Source organism: Scyliorhinus torazame, chromosome 10 (assembly GCF_047496885.1).
Source record: "Scyliorhinus torazame isolate Kashiwa2021f chromosome 10, sScyTor2.1, whole genome shotgun sequence".
Taxonomy (NCBI): domain Eukaryota; kingdom Metazoa; phylum Chordata; class Chondrichthyes; order Carcharhiniformes; family Scyliorhinidae; genus Scyliorhinus; species Scyliorhinus torazame.
Window position 1 is genome coordinate 102,775,845 of NC_092716.1, and position 22,451 is coordinate 102,798,295.

At 47.7% G+C, this 22,451-nt stretch overlaps 1 protein-coding gene across 4 annotated transcripts in view; it reads left to right on the forward strand.

Moving 5' to 3' along the window:
- Positions 1 to 22,451, forward strand: part of ndrg4 (NDRG family member 4) — a 336,617-nt gene that overhangs the window by 35,083 nt on the left and 279,083 nt on the right. For 3 of the 4 annotated variants that reach the window (XM_072518539.1, XM_072518536.1, XM_072518537.1), the window contains exon 2: positions 10,006 to 10,094. In XM_072518539.1, the coding sequence (XP_072374640.1) occupies positions 10,029 to 10,094 (66 nt within the window). In that variant the 5' untranslated portion in view covers positions 10,006 to 10,028. Of the gene's footprint in view, positions 1 to 9,743; positions 9,884 to 10,005; positions 10,095 to 22,451 lie in introns of those variants that run through there. The other variant, XM_072518538.1, reaches the window with a different exon arrangement.

Here is a 22,451-nt window from a genome sequence, read left to right on the forward strand (position 1 = left end):
ACCTTACCATCCCCCACCCATGTCTTTGAGATCACTCTGTCCTGCACCTCTTGTGTCGGGAGCTGCGGGAATTCCCTCACCTGTTGCCTCGCAAAAGCCCTCAGTTGCATATACCTGAATGCATTCCCTTGGGGCAACCCATATTTCTCGGTCAGCGCTCCCAGACTCGCGAACTTCCCATCCACAAACAGATCTTTCAGTTGCGTTATTCCTGCTCTTTGCCACATTCCATATCCCCCATCCATTCCCCCCGGGGCAAACCTATGGTTGTTTCTTATCGGGGACCCCCCCAAGGCTCCAGTCTTTCCCCTATGCCGTCTCCACTGTCCCCAAATCTTCAGTGTAGCCACCACCACCGGGCTTGTGGTGTAGTTCCTCGGTGAGAACGGCAATGGGGCTGTCACCATAGCCTGTAGGCTAGTCCCCCTACAGGACGCCCTCTCTAATCTCTTCCACGCCGCTCCCTCCTCCTCTCCCATCCACTTACTCACCATTGAAATATTAGCGGCCCAATAATACTTAGGCTCGGTAGTGCCAGCCCCCCCTATCCCTGCTACGCTGTAAGAATCCCTTCCTCACTCTCGGGGTCTTCCCGGCCCACACAAAACCCATGATGCTCTTTTCAATCCTTTTTAAAAAAGCCTTCGTGATCACCACCGGGAGGCACTGAAACACAAAGAGGAATCTCGGGAGGACCACCATCTTAACCGCCTGCACCCTCCCTGCCATTGACAGGGATACCATATCCCATCTCTTGAAATCCTCCTCCATCTGTTCCACCAACCGCGTTAAATTTAACCTATGCAATGTGCCCCAATTCTTTGCTATCTGGATCCCCAGGTAACGAAAGTCCCTTGTTACCTTCCTCAACGGTAGGTCCTCTATTTCTCTACTCTGCTCCCCTGGATGCACCACAAACAACTCACTTTTCCCCATGTTCAATTTATACCCTGAAAAATCCCCAAACTCCCCAAGTATCCGCATTATTTCTGGAATCCCCTCCGCCGGGTCCGCCACGTATAGTAGCAAATCGTCCGCATACAAAGATACCCGGTGCTCTTCTCCTCCCCTAAGTACTCCCCTCCACTTCTTGGAACCCCTCAACGCTATCGCCAGGGGCTCAATCGCCAGTGCAAACAATAATGGGGACAGAGGGCATCCCTGCCTTGTCCCTCTATGGAGCCGAAAATATGCAGATCCCCGTCCATTCGTGACCACGCTCGCCACTGGGGCCCTATACAACAGCTGCATCCATCTAACATACCCCTCTCCAAAACCAAATCTCCTCAACACCTCCCACAAATAATCCCACTCCACTCTATCAAATGCTTTCTCGGCATCCATCGCCACTACTATCTCCGTTTCTCCCTCTGGTGGGGCCATCATCATTACCCCTAACAACCTCCGTATATTCGTGTTCAGCTGTCTCCCCTTCACAAACCCAGTTTGGTCCTCGTGGACTACCCCCGGGACACATTCCTCTATTCTCATTGCCATTACCTTGGCCAGGACCTTGGCATCTACATTTAGGAGGGAAATAGGTCTATAGGACCCGCATTGTAGTGGGTCCTTTTCCTTCTTTAAGAGAAGCGATATCGTTGCTTCAGACTTAGTCGGGGGCAGTTGTCCCCTTTCCTTTGCCTCATTAAAGGTCCTCGTCAGTACCGGGGCGAGCAAGTCCACATATTTTCTATAGAATTCGCCTGGGAATCCATCCGGTCCCGGGGCCTTTCCCGCCTGCATGCTCCTAATTCCTTTCACCACTTCTTCTACCTCGATCTGTGCTCCCAGTCCCACCCTTTCCTGCTCTTCCACCTTGGGAAATTCCAGCCGATCCAAGAAGCCCATCATTCTCTCCCTCCCATCCGGGGGTTGAGCTTCATATAATTTTTTATAAAATGTCTTGAACACTCCATTCACTCTCTCCGCTCCCCGCTCCATCTCTCCTTCCTCATCCCTCACTCCCCCTATTTCCCTCGCTGCTCCCCTTTTCCTCAATTGGTGTGCCAGCAACCTGCTCGCCTTCTCCCCATATTCGTACTGTACACCCTGTGCCTTCCTCCATTGTGCCTCTGCAGTGCCTGTAGTCAGCAAGTCAAATTCTACATGTAGCCTTTGCCTTTCCCTGTACAGTCCCTCCTCCGGTGCTTCCGCATATTGTCTGTCCACCCTCAAAAGTTCTTGCAGCAACCGCTCCCGTTCCTTACTCTCCTGCTTCCCTTTATGTGCCCTTATTGCTATCAGCTCCCCTCTAACCACCGCCTTCAACGCCTCCCAGACCACTCCCACCTGGACCTCCCCATTATCATTGAGTTCCAAGTACTTTTCAATGCACCCCCTCACCCTTAGACACACCCCCTCATCTGCCATTAGTCCCATGTCCATTCTCCAGGGTGGGCGCCCTCCTGTTTCCTCCCCTATCTCCAAGTCCACCCAGTGTGGAGCGTGATCCGAAATGGCTATAGCCGTATACTCCGTTCCCCTCACCTTCGGGATCAATGCCCTACCCAGCACAAAAAAGTCTATTCGCGAGTAGACTTTATGGACATAGGAGAAAAACGAGAACTCCTTACTCCTAGGTCTGCTAAATCTCCACGGGTCTACACCTCCCATCTGCTCCATAAAATCTTTAAGTACCTTGGCTGCTGCCGGCCTCCTTCCAGTCCTGGACTTCGACCTATCCAGCCCTGGTTCCAACACCGTATTAAAATCTCCCCCCATTATCAGCTTTCCCATCTCTAGGTCCGGAATGCGTCCTAGCATCCGCCTCATAAAATTGGCATCATCCCAGTTCGGGGCATATACGTTTACCAAAACCACCGTCTCCCCCTGTAGTTTGCCACTCACCATCACGTATCTGCCCCCGTTATCCGCCACTATAGTCTTTGCCTCGAACATTACCCGCTTCCCCACTAATATAGCCACCCCCCTGTTTTTCGCATCTAGCCCCGAATGGAACACCTGCCCCACCCATCCTTTGCGTAGCCTAACCTGGTCTATCAGTTTCAGGTGCGTTTCCTGTAACATAACCACATCTGCCTTAAGTTTCTTAAGGTGTGCGAGTACCCATGCCCTCTTTATCGGCCCGTTCAGCCCTCTCACGTTCCACGTGATCAGCCGAGTTGGGGGGCTTCCAACCCCCCCTTGTCGATTAGCCATCACCTTTTTCCAGCTCCTCACCCGGTTCCCACGCAGCTGTATCTCCCCCAGGCGGTGCCCCCCCGCCCATCCTCTCCCATACCAGCTCCCCCCTCTCCCCAGCAGCAGCAACCCAGTAATTCCCCCCTCCCACCCCCCCCGCTAGATCCCCCGCTAGCGTAATTACTCCCCCCATGTTGCTCCCAGAAGTCAGCAAACTCTGGCTGACCTCGGCTTCCCCCCGTGACCTCGGCTCGCACCGTGCGACGCCCCCTCCTTCCTGCTTCTCTATTCCCGCCATGATTATCATAGTGCGGGAACCAAGCCCGCGCTTCTCCCTTGGCCCCGCCCCCAATGGCCAACGCCCCATCTCCTCCACCTCCCCTCCTCCCCCCATCACCACCTGTGGGAGAGAGAAAAGTTACCACATCGCAGGATTAGTACATAAAACCCCTCTTTGCCCCCCACATTCGCCCCACCACTTTGTTCAAACGTTCTTTTTAATAACCCGCTCATTCCAGTTTTTCTTCCACAATAAAAGTCCACGCTTCATCCGCCGTCTCAAAGTAGTGGTGCCTCCCTCGATATGTGACCCACAGTCTTGCCGGTTGCAGCATTCCAAATTTTATCTTCTTTTTATGAAGCACCGCCTTGGCCCGATTAAAGCTCGCCCTCCTTCTCGCCACCTCCGCACTCCAGTCTTGATAAACGCGGATCACCGCGTTCTCCCATTTAGTGCTCCGAGTTTTCTTCGCCCATCTAAGGACCATTTCTCTATCCTTAAAACGGAGGAATCTCACCACTATGGCTCTGGGAATTTCTCCTGCTCTCAGTCCTCGCGCCATCACTCGGTATGCTCCCTCCACCTCCAACGGACCCGCCGGGGCCTCCGCTCCCATTAACGAGTGCAGCATCGTGCTCACATATGCCCCGACGTCCGCTCCCTCCACACCTTCAGGAAGACCAAGAATCCTCAGGTTGTTCCTCCTTGCGTTGTTTTCCAGTGCCTCCAACCTTTCCACACATCGTTTCTGATGTGCCTCCTGCGTCTCCATCTTCACCACCAGGCCCTGTATATCGTCCTCATTCTCGGCTGCCTTTGCCTTCACGACCCGAAGCTCCCGCTCCTGGGTCTTTTGTTCCTCCTTTAGCCCTTCGATCGCCTGTAGTATCGGGGCCAACAGCTCTTCTTCATTTCCTTTTTGATCTCTTCCACACAGCATTTCAAGAACTCTTGTTGTTCAGGGCCCCATGTTAAACTGCCACCTTCCGACGCCATCTTGGTTTTTGCTTGCCTTCCTTGCCGCTGTTCTAAAGGATCCACTGCAATCTGGCCACTCTCTCCTCCTTTTTCCATCCGTATCCAGGGGGGATTCCCTTCTGGTTTACCGCACAGTGTTTTTAGCCGTCAAAATTGCCGTTGGGGCTCCTATCAAGAGCCCAAAAGTCCGTTTCACAGGGAGCTGCCGAAACGTGCGACTCAGCTGGTCATCGCCGCACCCGGAAGTCCCCTAGAGTTTAGTTTTAACATCACAGAAGAAAATAGCTTACAATGACCCCTTAAACAATGCTAATCAATACCGTGACACAATAACCCTCAACTGCTATCTAACTTCTGCTCAAACAACAGGACCATTTTGGGTCCCAATCCACTTTTAAATGCAGTTTGCAAACTCCAGAATACTTGCTGTAAAGAGATATCTTGGATACTCCACTTTGAGAGAGACCTTTTGAGACTGATTGAAAGAAAGAGACCTGACACCTGGCACGATGACATAGTGGTAAGCACTGCTGCCTCACACAGGGACCCAGGTACAATTCCGGCCTTGGGTGACTGTGTGGAATTTGCACAATCTCCCTGTGTTTGCGTTGATTTTCTTCCAAGTACTCCGGTTTCCTCCCACAGGCCAAAGATGTGCAGTTAGGTCATCTCACTAAACTGAACATGATGGGCACGATTCAACCAAACAAATTCTGGAGTTTGGGGTGTTACTCGACGACTTTTTGGGTGTCATTTTTTGGGGGGCATTGGGGAGTTTCTCCCGGTCAAGCCCACACTTCGAAATGTTTTCAACACTGGGGAGTTGAACTCACCGGTGAGACCGGCTCCTCTGAGATCGGGGCAATATTCTGAAATGCTGCCCTGATCTCTAAATGAGACTGAGGGTCCCCCACACCTCCCACTCAGGGGCAATGCCAGCCTCCACCCAAAAAAACACACAGGCATTGATTTCCACAGTAACTTCTTTGCAGAACTAATGTAAGCCTACTTTTGACATTAATAAAAAAATATTAGTATTACCACACACCCCCTAAGTGAGGACACCTTGCTACGGGGTTGCTGAGAGCCCCTCCATTTTGAGGGAGAGCCAAAGAGCCACCATGCCCTCTCCCTGACCATCCAGAGGTCTCCAAAGGCCTGGGAATCCCCACAGGTGCCATTATGTTTGGTCCATGTTTGTCCACCAGTACTTTTTAAAAAAATATTTTATAAATTTTATAAAGTCTCTTGTGAGATTCATTGACCTCATCCGTCCACCAAGTCGGGCGCGACAAGCCGTTGAATCGTGCCTAACTATTTATCTACTCAATAGGGAACACTCTTAATATAAATAGAGGTCCATTGGCCCAACCTTTTACGATGCTTTAATTGCACCTCTGGCTCCAAAAAGCCTAGTTGTCTTTCAAACCAGACTTTTTAAAAACATGACTGCAGTACTCACATACTAACCCAGGCTTTTAACCCTCACTGCACCAAATACATATACACCATGGGTGTAATCAGTGACATCATTGCACTCGAGCGAGAGCGTGACGAGGCAAGTAAATAGCCTAAAACTAAAACTGCGGCAGGTGCCAAATCGTTCGCAATGCAACCGGCCTGCTCCTGTTGGCGAATTGGGATCCCACCGTAGCATGGTGACAAATTAATAATCATCACTTAAGCCCAATTTCCATACAATTAATAGGAGCCATGCCATACCCAATGGCTTCCTGTGATCCAGTCGCCTCTCCAGGAAGTGGTCACATGGGAGCTGTTTCGTACTCCTAAAAATGTGAACCTGGCAGAAGAGCTGCTGCGGGGACCCGAGGAGGTGAGTAGCCATCTACGCTCACAGGCAAAGAGCCCGGGGGCACTGTGTTTGCTGCCCCTGTGCTCAAGGAGTGAGGGGTGGGAACAACCGGGGGGGGGGTGTTCCGGAGCTGGCGGGGGGCAACCGCGTTCAGATCCCCATGCCAACTCCTGGATCATGGTCCAGAGACTCAGCATCTTAGTGGGACCCAGCTGGGTCCTGATATCCAGCAGATCTCCGACTGCTGTCTTGCCAGGACATTCCTACCTCCACCTGTGGTGCTCACCAGATTGTGCCACAGAAGCCTTGCCACTACTGTTGCCCATTGACATGCATGTCTCTGCATTGGTGGAAGGTGGGGATAATCGCTGTGACGCATTGATGGTGGCATTTTTGAGTTCACCTCCAAGGTGTTCCCATGGGAACTAGGTGGGTGCCATCGGCTGGAGGTCCCGCAGGAGAATGGACATGTGGTTAGTGGGAGGGATGGATCAGTCTGCATGACATTAACAACTCACATTTGACTGTCCATCTGGGTGGGGCCCAGTGGATCTTCACCTCTGTGCCTTGCGCTGTACTCCACGTTGGTGACCGCTCTCTCCTCAGCCATCCCCATAACCTCCAGGGCCCGTTCCTTGACAGTGGGAGGATTCTGTTGTCCGGCACCCTGCCACCTGTCTGGACCATCTCCCAATGGTTGTGGGACAACTTCTCCTGTGGGGACACAGCGAGGGCATTGTTAGCCGCACACATGGTGCACTGCGGGGCTGTGGGGAGCGAGCCTGGGGTGGGGAGAATGGTTCGTATGGGGGGGAGGTTTTGGGGAGGGGGTGGTATGGGTGGACCAGGGCACGGTACTAGTCAGGGGCGGTGCCATGTGCATTCCTGTGAGACGGGGGTGAAGTGGTCCGGTGCCAACTCACCCATGCGGACAAGTGTAAGTCGTTGACCTTGTGGCACTAGGTGCCAGTCCTCCTGTCACGCTGCCTGAGCTGACGGCCGCTGAGTTTAGAAGGATGAGGGGGGATCTTAGTGGAACTTACAGGATACTGCGACGCCGTGGGATGCATGGCCATGTGGAGTTTGCACATTCTCCCCGTGCTTGCGTGGGTTTCGCCCCCACAACCCAAAGATGTGCAGGCTAGGTGGATTGGCCTCGCTAAATTGCCCCTTAATTGGAAAAAATGAATTGGGTACTCTAAATTTAAAAAAAGAGTCTGGGTGAGGCCTGGATAGAGTGAACATGGCGAGGATGTTTCCCCTTGTAGGAATAACTAGAACCAGAGGACACAACCTCAGATTAAAGGGACGATTCTTTAAAACAGATGAGGAGGAATTTGTTCAGCCAGAGGGTGGTGAATCTGTGGAACTCTTTGCCACAGAAGGCTGTGGAGGCCAAATCACTGAGTGTCTTTAAGACAGAGATAGATAGGTTCTTGATTAATAAGGGGATATGGGGTTATTGGGGGAAGGCAGGAGAATGGTGATGAGAAATAATCATCCATAATTGAATGGCGGAACAGACTCGATGGGCTGAGTGGTATAATTCTGCTCCTATGTCTTATGGTCTTTTGCCACATCCTCCAGGCAGCACTGACTGCTCTCTGGCTGACCCTCTGGGACCTAGGAGGAACAGGACATCCCTTCTGGTCTTGACTGCCTCTAGGAACCTCCCCAGGTCTGCATCCCCCAAATCGTGGGGCCAGTCGTCTTGGCTGAGAGCTGAGTGGGGTTGGCTGTGCAAGAGCAGTTTAAGTGCTGCTCTATCTTGTTAGCGAAGGGGGGGGAGGTGCTGGCGAGCACGGTCCTGGCGTATTGGCTGGCGAGCCATTATTTGTGGCATGAAACCCATGGGACCTCCTTAAGTGGACCAATTGCTGGATTGCGGTGCTGGCCTCACCGGGCTGAGCACTGGGAAGCTTGTGGCAGTTCCCGCTCGATGCCACAGTTTGAAACATTTTCATTGAATCGCCCCCAACATATTTGAAATGCTTGCATTCATTACACTATGCACAATTCGACTACAATGTAACAGCAGGGCCTACCTTTCAAAAATACTTCTTTAACTGTGAAAAGTTTGGAATTTCCTGAATTCATGAAAGACCCTCTCTTAATTTCGAAAATGCTGGGAAAACCTAGCATGCCTGGCAGCATCTGTGGAGAGAGAAACAGAGCTAACGTTTCTTCGGAACTGGAAGAGTTTTCTGAGAAGTCATATTGGACTCAAATGTTAACTCCGTTTTTCTGGGCAACACTGTTGCATAGTGGTTAGCACTGCTGCCTCATGGCGCTGAAGATCTGGGTTTGATTCCGACCCAGGGTCACTGTTCGTGTGGAGTTTGCGCATTCTCTCAGTGTCCGTGTGGGTCTCACCCCTGATTTGTTATGCTCTAGGTGTAGCATAAGCGGCTTCCTTGTGGTGCACTTGACAAAGGAAGGTTCAGACGTGGAGATAACTTCAACACGTTTATTAAACTATTTACACTTCTATTACTCGGGTTCGACACTACTGCTAATCCTACTATAGCTACCCAGACTGACTAACCAGTTGCTGCAATCCACGTGGTGGGAGTGATATTGAATCAACCCTGTGTCTGTACTCACTGACTGTCTCCACTGGAAAGAGGCAGATCATGTGTGTAGTGTCCTTTATATATGGGTTGGTGTAATGCCCTCCTGTGGTCGTGTTACCTCTGTGTGGATTGTGAATGTCCATTGGCCGTGTCCTATCTAACTGATCTATTGGTTGAGTGTGTGTGTGTGAGATGTCTTTGGTGCTCCCTCTAGTGTCTAGCTAGCCTACATGTATTTACATTAACCCCTTGTGTATTTACAGTGATGCACATCACCACAACCCCTACGACCCAAAGATATGTAGGGTAGGTGGATTGGCCACGCAAAATTGCCCCTCAATTGGAAGAGAAAAAAACACTTTTTCCATTTAAATAGAGGCGACTGAAAGTAATTTTGGTTCCAGTTTAAAGAATAGCTTATTTCGATATCATGCTTCCTTTAAATGCAGCAAATTTTAGGGACTCTAAATGGAACAATTTTTATGTCTGTATACTTTCCCTTTTTAAATGACACAGATTAAAAATCAATGTTTTTCATACTGTAGGAACTGCAAATATGTTGTCCTCTTGGATGCACTTTAACCTAAAATCCCTGTCCACTAATGTACGTTCGTATTGTAACAGAAACATCATGCTGATGTTGGAGTAACAATGCAAACACAGAAATCTTGACTGTCGATGGAGTTCAGCAATACTCTGAGGGGGGCGGGGGGGGGTGGGGGGGGTGGTGAACCTTGCACACCCCAGTTTTGGAAACTAGTGCTGCATGTTACTTGAGTTTCCTTTTAAATTGAATAGATGGCATATCAGTGGATTTCCCCTTTAAATGGAGCAGACTGAGATTCAGTTGACCTCCCCTTTAAATGGAGTCATTGCATATCAGGATGATTTTCCCTTTAAGAAATGGACAGTGTATCATTCAAGCTGCCCTGTCACTAACACTGCAGATTCCACCTACCGGTTAACTGGGGCAACCACTCTGGAGTTGGAACCGTGGAGGAAACATTCAGTAGCATTCCCCTTTCTCCTTGAGGAAACAGCAGGGTTCTGCAGCGCACACATAGGTGGGAAGCATGGGCAAGCATCACATATTAAAGGGTCAGTCTCCAGAGATCTAAATTCAGTGTTATATTTCAAAAAAGAAAGATGCTTTGCTGAAATGATCAGTAAGAGTCCCAGTTGTTGTCTGGTAACATTGCTCTGTGTTGTGGGTGTTACAGGATTTGACTGGCACAGATTGGAAATGGCTGGACTGCAGGAGTTGCGAATGACAGAGGAGAAGCCTCTGCTGCGGGAGCAGATGTCAATGGTGAGTCACTTAAGATTTGATTAAAAATAAATGTCTCAAAGACCCTTCGATGGGTCACCTTATTGAAAGTCACCGGTACTTTCATGCCCTTTCAGTATCTGATGTGCTTGCCTACTTCTTAATTATAATCTCTATGCATCCTAATTAATGCAATTCCACATCAGTCCCTCTGGTGGTTTCAAGAATGCTTGCTTTAATCTTGCCCTAGTTTCTATTAATGCAGCTGCTCTGTACTGGTGAACTGGGTGTCAACTGTCTCTCTGCCACCATCCCCCCACCCCCCAACCCCCCAACATGTGCACAAGTAGGGAAATTGAAGGTCTGTACTGATTTCACTGCTCCAAAGAGGTGCGATAGGGATGCCGATATTGGCTTGAGGCCTGTGAATTAAGGACATAGTCGGGGGGGGGGGGAAGCATGTACTGCTTCTCCTCATTGCTGTCAGTCTGCTTCTCCTCATTGCTGTCAGTGTTCCTGATATGTGTATGTATGAATGTCTGGTATGGGCCCTAATGTGCTCAGCTGTGATGGGCCCTTTCATAATCCTGTAATGCGACAGGGCAGTATTTCTGTTACTGGACCAGTAATCTAGAATCCTTGACTAACAATTGAAGAAAGTGAGTTAATGAGTTCATATCCTATCATCACTGTTGAATTTTTTTTTAGAAAGATCTGGAAATGAAGGGCTGGTAACAGTTTAACAACAAAGAGTGATTAAAACTGTTGGACTGTCGCAAAACCCATCTGGCTCACTAATGTCTTCTTGGGAAGAAAAGTGTTGTCCTTCCGGTCTGGCCTATGTGTGGCTCCAATCCCTCACCAGTGTAGTTGATTCTTAATTGTTCTGTAAAGTGACCAAGCACATTCACAGGGTGGTAACTAAGGATTGGTATTAAATTCTGGTCTTGCTATTCTGTGGCACATATGGTCGCTGTCACCTGTCAGTGTATGTCTGCACATTAGGTAGGCCTTGTTGAAGGCCAGCATGGGCTGCTCTATTTTCAGTGCAGTTGTGACTGAAGCTGAAAACTCTCCAATCACCCACCAGTGGAGTTGTGATTGAAGCCGAAATGTTTAGCATCACCAGAGAATAGTCCACACTTGACCTTGTGGTGGGGGTGGGCTCATTAACAAAGCAATGAAAATAGTTAGGCCGAAGACACTTCCATGAGGAGCTACTGTAATAAACTCTGGGGCTCTCAAAACCATATTCCTTTGCATCAGTTATGACTCCAGCTTTTTGAAGGTTTTTCTTATAAACCTCTTTGGGCTGGATTTTCGTGGAGTCTTATTTACTCTGTGAACCTTTAAAAATGATGGGTGAGACCTGAATGCCGAAGTCCAGCCCCCAGTTCCAAAAGTTCAAATATTTGCTGGTAGTGAAAAGGAAGCTGGACCTGACTGCCACACAGGAGAATAACCTAAACACAGCAGGGCCATTTGAAATCTGTGTTGAATTCAAACAGATCCCGTTTTACCGATTGCAGGGTCCTTAATCCATAGTGTGGGAGTCATGAATTGATGGATCAGATGTAAATGCTCTTGAAGAATAGTCAGTACAACTGTCATGATCTGAAGTTTTTTAAATCCCATGCTCTTTAAACTTAATTAAAAAACAGCTACAGCTGTCACTGAGGGTTCAAAGAAAAACCTCTGTTGAACTGCATTCATTGACAGGCATAAGTTAGAAATAAAAGTAGCATCTGGTCATGTAGTTTCAATCGAGGTCTTTCACATATTTCCCAAAGACAATCATTATGTATCACGAATGCTTGGCTGAGTTTCAAAAACTACAATTATCTTAGCAGGGGTTCTGAGTTTGCAGTTTGATATTAAAGGATTAGTTGTCTTTGTGGGGGTTTGAATAGACATTTTTGTTTTATAAGAGATTAACCACATAAGATTTAAAAGCTGTGAATGGGCTTTATGAGTGGAACTTTTTTTCACTATTGAATGAGAGCTGTATTAGATTGTTAGTTTATTTTTTTCATCTGCATGTGGTCAGGCTGAGGTCTTCCCATGGTATACACTGGGTGAGTGACTGTGAAGTGAGCATGGATCCCATGAGGAGCTATGGCGGATGGGTGAAGGCATAAGTTGACATAGAGTATATAAAGGCCAATGAGGGTAGGTGGTTGCATGAGTTGGCATTAAGTTGACATGGAGGGTATGGGGGCCAAGGAGGTGGGCAGGGTGTGGGGGGGGGGGGTGGAGTGAAGGGGTGGGTGGGAAGGTGAGGGCTTAAAATCTAAAACAACTGTAGTGAAGTTCCAGAGAACCGAGCTAGGCTTTCTAACCAACCCCTTGGCATACCTCTTCTCGAATGGCTATCTATGCTCTGCTCCCAGGTTCAGCAGACCTAACTCTGTCCCACACCTATTTTCGCTTACAGCAAACAAAATACATTTCAGGGTGTGTTTTGCTAAGGCAGATCCAGTGAGTCTGGAAATTTCCTGACTTGAGCTACCCCACTCTGTTGCCAAAATCCAGACCCTTAATTTCCATTCTGCTAGGGTATCTTGCTGTTAAATTCAGTGAATTGCTGCCTTGATGTAGAATCATAGAATTTATAGTGCAGAAGGAGGCCATTCAGCCCATTCAGTCTGCAAACTCTTGTAAAGAGCACCCTACTTAAGCCCACACCTCCACCCTATCCCCGTAACCCAGTAACCCCATCTCACCTTTTTGGACACTAAGGGCAATTTAGCATGGCCAATCCACCTAACCTGTGGGAGGAAACCGGAGCACCCAGAGGAAACCCACACAGACACGAGGAGAATGTGCAGACTCCGCACAGACAATATCCAAGCCGGGAATTGAACCTGGGACCCTGGAGCTGTGAAGCAACAGTGCTAACCACTGTGCTACCATGCCACCCGTCAAGGATGGCTGTTCTCTCCTCTTTTCTTACATTCAACTCATGTCTAAGTCAAGGTTGTAAAGGGAGTGACATTAGTTTGAATATTTACACTGAGTGCTAGTGCCAGCTCAGGCTAAATGGATCAAATAGCTGCCTTTTGTTCTATAATTTCCAGTGTCGCGTCTATAGCTACAGCTATCGCACTGATGCAACATGACAGATGCCTTGGGTCGAGTTGCCTCCCCAATGAAGGAAAATGAACTGTAGAACACTTTTAGAACAAGACCTAAAGCAGAAATGTTTTAGATGAGATTTTCTGAGCTATTCAACTCCCTGGCCTGAGAATGAGAACGGTGGGCTACATTTTAATTTTCACTGCATGGTAAGGTTAAAAATGGTCCTGTCTTTAACAGGAACATTAACATTATTACAAACAATGATGGATATGTGTCACTGAATCTGAGAAAATAATCTCACTGGGCTGAGATGAAACGGCAAACATTCAGCAGTGAAGCTCAAGCTGTTTGTTGTCCTTTGTTTCTAGGTCTTTATTGAACTCTCCCACACATTCCTTTTTATAATATAAATATCATGTTCTTTCTAATCATAAAGGTTCCTTGTCATTTGGAAGGATTTTTTCCCTCAGCAGTTGTGATGCCAAAATCAAAGGCCAGGGTGTTATGTTCAGTCGATGTGTGATGGCCCTCGCTGTCAGATAACATTTGCGATATACTCATTGTAAAATTAATCCAGAGCAACAATACTGCTGCTCTGTCTGTCTGTCTATCCAGGTCTTGGCCCTGAAATTCTTGTGTCACTGTGCCAAGAATGCAGTATAATCTGAGTTGGTGAGTGTGCAATATGGACTAGGAATCCGCAATGCTGATCCTTGCCAGGGCGTTCCCTGTGCCACAGTTTCTGTGTTGGTTTAAGAAAATGAAACGATCTTAAGCAAATGATGGAGTGACAAGATAATGTAACAAAATGGTTTACTTGCAACTAATGTCAACTGATAAACTTTCAGGCAGAATCTTAAGAGACAATCCTTGCTAAACTATATTTGCCAAAACATTCTTTTTCTGCTTTACTTAGATTGTCTTGTTTGAGAACAGCTGGCAGCCTTCACACAGCCTATTACTGAACATTGGACAGTGGAGGGGAGAGCAACAATTTTGTTTTTATCTAAATCCACTGGAAAGATAGCACAGTACCTTTTCCAGGGGAATCTCTCTGTAGAGGAGGATTGTTTAGCTGATGTGAAAGATGAGACTTTCCTGATAGTAGCCAACCAGAAACTACATGCTTATTCCTTCTCCTATTTTCTATGTTTCTATTTTGCTATCTTGGTGTCCATACTTATATTTCCCAACAGGTCTACTTCTGTACGAGTCTTAAGTTTTAAAAGTTAATTTATGGGATGTGGTTATTTCTGGCGAGGCCAGCATTTATTGCCCATCTCTAATTGCCTTTGAGAAGATGGTGGTGAGTCACCTTCTTGAATTATTGCAATCCTACTGCAGCAAGTACACCCATTGTGTTGTTAGGGAGGATGTTCCAGTATTTTGATCCAGCGACAGTGAAGGAATGGTGATGTATTTTAAAGTGATGACGGTGAGTGACTTGAAGGGGAATTTGAAGGTCATGTTGTTCCCATGTACCTGCTACCCTTGATCTTCTAGGTGGTAGCGGTCGTGGATTTGGAAGGTGCTGCGTAAGGAGTCTTGGTGAGTTCCTGCAGTTCATCCACTATTCATCGGTGGTGGAGGGAGTGAATGTTTGTGGAAGGGGTGCCAATCAAGCGGGCTGCTTTGCCTTGGACTGTGTCCAGTTTCTTGAGTGTTATTGGAGCTACACTTATCCAGGCAAGTGGAGAGTATTCCATCACACTCCTAATTTGTGCCTTGTAGATGGTGGGCAGGCTTTGGGGAGTCAGGAGACGAGTTACTCACTGAAGGATTCGCAGCACCTGACCACAGTATTTATAGGCTGGTCCAGTTCAGCTCCTGGTCAATGGTAAACCCCCAATATATTGATAGTGTGGGATTCAGCGATGGTACTAACATTGAATGGGATGATGGTTAGATTCTCTCATGTTGGAGATGGTCATTGCCTGGCACTTGTGTGGCGCGATGTTACTTGCCACTTATCAGCTCAAACCCGGCTGTTCAGGTCTTGCTGCATTTGGACATGGACTGCTTCAGTATCTGAGGAGTCTGCTTCAATATCTGAGGAGTCGCAAATGATGCTGAACATTGCACGGTGAATATCTCCGCTTCTGACCTAATGATGGAAGGAAAGTAATTGATGAAGATGGTTGGGCCTGGACCCCCACATTAGAGGGGTAAAGCCCAATCGTGTCTGATGATGGAAAAGGTCTCGATGCAGAAGCAGAGGAACAGCATTCTTAAGGCTACTAATGAGTAGACAAACTGGAATTGATTTTGATGATCTATCGGAGGTAACTTTGACAGAAAAATATGACCCAAATCTTCCAGTTTATGGAGAGGCTGATGTCTTTGTGTTGGGACCGTGAGAAATTCTTGTACGCACATCTGTGGTACTTACCCCGGAAGTTCCTGTTGCCAGCTTTACCCTGCCAGGACTGCTCCATGATTCCAATGATAGTGGGATCAGATGCCAGAACCACAGAGACTTGGGCTATTTGTGCTGTACATACCCTGATTTTTACATGGATTTACATTTTCATAGTAGTTATAAAACCAATGGACCAATGGAACGTTTAAGTAAATCAACTGTCATGTCAAAGCACTCCAGAACCTATAGCAGTGTTCACCTGCCTCCTGGAAAAGTTCACTCCCACCTCTCCCAGCAAATTTCACCTCTCTCCGAGCAATGTTCTTCTCTGTCCACCACCCAGATTGTGCCCTTCCCTGCAGACAGTGATCATGACAGCCTGCACCCCTTCTCCTAACTCACCTTCTGGAATGAGTCCAGGCAAAGCAAAAAAGAATCAACATTGTCCTGCAGTGAGCGGGATTGAGCATCGGAAGGTGCAAAGCCTCCAGCTCCAGTGTAAAGTGTTAAATGGGCAGATTAGATCAGAGAAGCATTGGAGGTAACCTTACTGATGCAGACCACAAGGTCTGGGGCATCATAGTCATCTATACCCAAGGATTTAGCACGTTAATTGTTTCTTTTGTTATGAAGAACAGATTTATCTGCCATCCAAATATGCATCCCACCAACCATTTTAATTCTCAAACTTTACTCCAAGACATTCTACAGTCTTGCCTCCTACTCAACATTTGCTTCATTCTCATCCACTTCTCAGTTTTACAAATATCTCTTGTCTGCCTCCGGTTTTTAAGGACTGCCTTCCAGTCGGGGAACACTTCAGCAGTCAAGGACATTCAGCCTCTGATCTCCGGGTAAGCGTTCTCCAAGGCGGCCTTCAGGACGCGCGACAACGCAGAATCGCCGAGCAGAAACTTATAGCCAAGTTCCGCACACATGAGTGCGGCCTCAACCGGGACCTGGGATTCATGTCGCATTACATTCATCCCCCACCATCGGGCCTGCGAAATCCCCACCAACTGTCCTGGCTTGGTACAATTCACACCTCTTTAACCTGGGGTTACCCCATCTCTGGATCTGTAAAGATTTAATCACCTGCTAATGCTCGCATTCCAAGCATTGTTTGGCATTTTTGAATTTGTCTATATATGTGTTTCTGGAACAGACCTCTTCATTCACCTGAGGAAGGAGCAGCCCTCTGAAAGCTAGTGACATCGAAACAAACCTGTTGGACTTTAACCTGGTGTTGTAAGACTTCGTACTGTGCTCACCCCAGTCCAACGCCGGCATCTCCACATCCGGTTTTTAAATGTTCCCTCAGTTTACAGTATCCATCTCTGCTTCAGCTCCGGCCTAGTGTTAAACTTCTTGCCAGATGGTGAAAGAGGGAAACAGGGACCAGAAGTTAATCTTTATCTAAGTTTTATATTTATTCACAAGGTAGGCATTACAAATGTATAGATCGTAACTAAACACCCACCACCAGTGTTGATAAATGACCCTCTTATCTTTTGAGCAAACTTAAAATAATTTAAAATATATATATTTTTATTAAAGTTTACATTTTTACACTGTACATAAAGATAGATGAGACGGTTACAGTTTACATGTTGTTCCTTTTCGGCCTCTCCTCCCACCACTCCCGCCCTTCCCTTCTGCTGTTTCCGGGTGTTATCCTAGGCCCTTTATTTCACCGTGGGTGGTGCCCTCCTTCTCCCTCCCTCTCCCAGTCGCTTGGTCTCCCTTCCCTTCTTTTCTGCTCTTCCCCTCCTGTTCTGTGCTTGTCTTTTGTTGGTTCTTTTTCATGTGGCCTTGTGTTGGGCCCTCTGGTCCTGGTCTTTCTCTGGTCTCCCCTTGGTGTTTCCCCCAACCCCCTCTCGTTCCTGTTTGATTTCTGTGGTCCTGGTGTGCCTCCCCCCCCACCTCTATCAATTGTTGACTTCGAACAGGTCTTGGACCTGGTTGGTGAATGGTCCCCACTCTTTGTGGAAGGCATCTTCAGACCCTCGGATGGTGTACATAATCTTCTCCAGATGGAGAAATTCCGATAGGTCTGCCAGCCAGTCTGCAGCTGTGGGTGGTGCTGCCAGCCGAGCAGGATTCTCTGGCGGGCGATTAGGGAAGCAAAGTCAGCCCTCTTCCCCATATGAGGTTCTGGCTGGTCCAATCCCCCAAAGACTGCCACTCTTGTGCATGGCTCCACCCTCATCCCCACAATGTTGGACATTGCCTCAAAGAAGGCTATCCAGAGCCCTACAAGTATGGGGCACGCCCAGAATGTCACAAAAATCTCCATCCACCAATAACCCCGAATCGAGCCTCCGCCCCGGCCTCTGCTCTCGTCCCGTTCTAAACCGAATCTCCAAACAGTGGGAGATAACTATCCCCGCATATGCCACCGCCATCCTGACCACCAATTGGATCTCCACCTTAATCTCTCCTTTCATTGCTGTCATGTCCTTAGTGAGGAATGTCTTCCGACCATCTCCACGTCGGGTGGGGTGGAGCCTACCCGGTCTCCCTCTCTCAGCAGTGGCCGGGGATGACTCGCCTCGTGGGTCCACCGACTCGCTCGCTCACTTTCCTGGAGGAGAGCCACCTGATGTGGGACTATGCAGCACATCCCCGTCACCGAAAGTCAAAAATTAACCGAATGAATGAATAAACCGCCATTTAAAAGGACAGTAACAAAAAACAAAATTATTTCCTTTATACATGAGAACAACAATGGAACAAATGAACTAATTAACTAACTGACCCCCTTTCAGGGGCACTGTCACAAAAATCAAAACTTTCAAGGAACCTTACATTTTGGGGGCTGATGATGCACTCCACCCCAAAGTGTTTCTTTATGCTCTTTTGAGTACAACAGTTAAACAAATGAACGAATAAACTAAATAAATAAATGATCAGCCCCTTAAAGGGGCATAAGTGTCTCATTTATATCTGTGCAAATAATTATCCAGTGAGTATCCCCCACCTGTATATACTTATCCTTAAATTATAGACTGCGACTCCTGCCAATGCAAGATGGCCACTGATACCTGTCTGTGCATGCTAACTGACCCGCGCACGCACAGAAAACCAATTAGGTCACTCCGCTGTGCTCAGCCTGCCAAGCTTAAGATAGAAATTGAACACTGTAATAATGCCAGTTTGGATTAAGTGTGATTATTTGACTCTTTAAGATCATATTACTTTGTAGATTAAGGGTGACTATGGGTAATCCCTGATTCCTTTTTGTCATTTGTTTATGTAAACATGTGGGCTGAGGTTTGGGGGCTGGTGGGCGGATGGGATTGTTGTTAATATGGGGATTGACATATCTTGTTGATTATTGGTATTGTTGATGGGTGTAAATGTGGGAGAAAACATGAAAAAGGAGGAGAATAAATTTAAAAAAAAAAAAGATCATATTACTTGAAGAGCATATTGATTTGATTGATTTAACAACTGTAAGCCACATTGTTATCAATCAGCCCCTCGGAGAAGCAGCAACTGGGAATTGTTCACTTAATCCCCTAAATCAAGGGCACATTTTATTTGCTTATCACTCCCTGAATCGCAGGGCTGATTCTGACCTGGAAGAACTTGATCTTATTGCTCTGTTGCCAATCCAGTTTTCCAGTATATGGGGCGGGATTCTCCGAGCCTCCGTGCCGAAATCGCGCTCGGCGCGGGGGGCGCAGAATCCGTGGACCGTAGAATCGGCATCAGTCGCATGTGCATGGTCGACGTGGCGCCGGTCGGGAGCCATTGAAAGAGGCCCCTGCAGCGATTTTTAGCCGACAGCTGGCCGAGTTCCTGCCGCTGTGGTTCCATCCTGCGGGCACTCGGAGTGGCGGCTGCGGACTGCTACCCTGGTGGGGGACGGGGGCCTCCACGATGGCCAGGGTTCCGATTGGGGCCCACCAATTGGGCGCGCGCGATCCGGGGGGGGGGGGGGGGGGGGGGGGGCTATTTTGCAATGACATAAAGCATACTGCATTTGCACAGTGTTGGCATCAAATTCAGCCTAAATTATGCAATTAGCACCTAGTATCTTCCTCCAGCTCCCTCACAATTCAAGTGCTCTGCTTCCTGCCCTATGCAACATTTTGCACCAAAATGCTCCGGGTGTATTTCAATCCTGGCTGTTGCCCTCCATGGCTTCGCTATTGATTACCTTGGAGCAACACCATGATAAATCTTCTAGCACCAATACAATTAAAAGTATTTTGTCCAGAGAGCATCAGTAGCGTCACTGCATGAATATATAGCTCAGGGGTGTTGTTTTTCAGGGCATTACACATTGTTTTAAAAAAATAATTTTATTGTAATTTTGGCACTTGATATCAAAACTTTGCACAACAATATAAAAACAACAACACAAGTGTCACAAGTTACCACCGCATCTATGATAATAGTCCCAGTAATATAATTTCATTATTTACATTAGTGCGTATCATAATTGCTGAGGAAAAGAGAACATTATTTACAGTGACAGAGAGAGTCATATCAAAACTCCGATTACCGAATGCAGAGGACGAGGAAGATGATTTGTTTCCCTGGTTCTTCATGCATGGGACAAATCTTGTACCCCTCCAAGTGTAGGGCTTATTTCCCCTTTTCTCCTTGTGCGTGTTTCCTCTCTCCCCCAGTCGCTTTTTACAAACAGGTCTTCGAAGAGACTGGTAAATCTTTTCCACTTGTAGTAGAATCTCTCTTCGGATCCCCTGATTATGTATTTTATTTTTTCTGGCTTCAAAAATTCAGCCAAGTCGGAGAGCCAGTCCAAGGCTTAATGTGGCACTGCTGACTTCCCCCTAGCAGACGTCTCCGCCGAGCAATCAGAGACGAAGACAAGGGCATCATCCATCCCTCTCCCTGTGAAGAGTTCTGGATGCTCTACAGCGTGAAGATCGCCACAAATTGGCATGGCTTCATCTTAACTGCCATCACCCTGGACATGGCCTCGAAGAAGGCTGTCCAGAACCCATTGAGTCTGGGGTAGGACCAGAACATGTGGGTGTGGTTGGCCGGGCCCCCCTGACATCGCTCGCACTTGTCCTCCCACTACCGGGAAGAATCCACTCATCCGTGGGGGCGTCAGTCGTACTCACCTTGTGGGCCTCACCCTATTTGCCTCGGCCTGCCCTTGCTTGCTCTCGGGCAATTTAAGATGGCTGCTGTCTTCTTCCTATTCTCCACCATCTCCACATGCGACCTGTTGTAACCAGCATTCTATTCCCTCCCCTGCCTACTCCCTGCTTTGTCCTTGTCCCCCCCCCCCCCCCCCCCATCCCTTGTCTTCTCCACCTTCCCTGTTCCCTCCATTCCCTTCCCTATCACTCTTTGTTTCCCCATAACTGCTGCTCTTCCCCCAACGCCCCCCCATCCCACCCCACCCCACCTCCTGTCGGCCTCCCCCGTCTCTGTATCTTTGTACACCAGCCTGCTCACTTGTGGAGCATCTCCCTCTCAATGATCGGGTTCCCGTTTTTAACCTCGTCTGATTCCTCCCCATTTCCTCCTGGGCCTCCAACCTCCGCTCCACTTTGCCAATTGTCTCCTTTATGGGGGACATCACAGTCTCTACTGTCAACCCAATGGTAACCAAGAGGTCCTCCTTCATTGCCTCCCTGTGCTTCTGGAGCTCGGTGGTGATGAACTTCATTTTTTCCATCAAAACCTGAGTCTGCACTGGAAATTCTCTGGGATAGTTCCGTGTCGCCAGGTGGGCTTCCTTGCTCCAAGGCTCAGATATCCCCCGCCTCGCTTTTGCTGTTTTCCTGACTGACACTGCAGTTGATTGGGGTGGGTGGGGGAGGGGGAAGCAGAAGGACAAGGGAGGGAGGCGTGGTTTGGGGAAATTTTGGCTCTTTTGATGCCGGTTTGGGGTTTAAAGGCCTAAACCAAAGTTCCTAGACGAAAGCCACTTTTCATTGTTGGAGCAAAGGAAAAATAACTGCTTATCTGTTGAGCTACCAATTAGGTATTCAAGAAAATGAGTGAATAAAATTGTAAATAAGGAATGACAAACCAACAATACTGACAGTCAATCACTCCATGTTTTTCTAAGTGACTAACCAGTTCTTCAAAATGAACCAATCAAATTCACATAGAGCCTTTGCAGTTCATTAATTATGTTGACAGGCTCATAGTAGTTTATTAGGGCTGGTTCTCATAGAATCATAGAATCATAGCATTTACAGTGCAGAAGGAGGCCATTCAGCCCATCGAGTCTACACCGGCTCTTGGAAAGAGCACCCTACCCAAGCCCACACTTCCACCCTATCCCCATAACCCAGTAACCCCACCCAGCACCAAGGGCAATTTTGAACACTAAGGGCAATTTATCATGGCCAATCCACCTAACCTGCACATCTTTGGACTGTGGGAGGAAACCGGAGCACCCGGAGGAAACCCACGCACACACGGGGAGGATGTGCAGACTCCGCACAGACAGTGACCCAAGCCGGAATCGAACCTGGGACCCTGGAGCTGTGAAGCAATTGTGCTATCCACAATGCTACCGTGCTGCCCTATCAGAATGGTTCTATCAGACCATTGCAGTTAAATGTCTGACCATAGTTCATTTGTTGCCTAGGGTTGATTTGTAAATATTGGATACACTCTGTAAATCAAACCAGATGGACTGTTAAGAATTGGCTGACAGAAAATCATTTTTAGACCAAGAGGGACATCTGCACATAAACGTTACAGATTTTTCTCAGTTTGGTTGTCTCTTGCCCAGAAACATGCCAGTCGGATGTGATTGCGTAAACATTCACTTGACGTAATTCCATAATGACAATATTTTGCATTCATTGAGGATATAGAGCTCCTCCTGCTGAGAAATACATTATTTCAAATTCTGCAAGGAAGTTTCCAAAGAATTTTCTGTGTTTGTACCTTCTTAATGCTTGCATAAATACATTTGTGAAGGGTACCTCTAAATAATGTTTTGGGTTTACTTCATA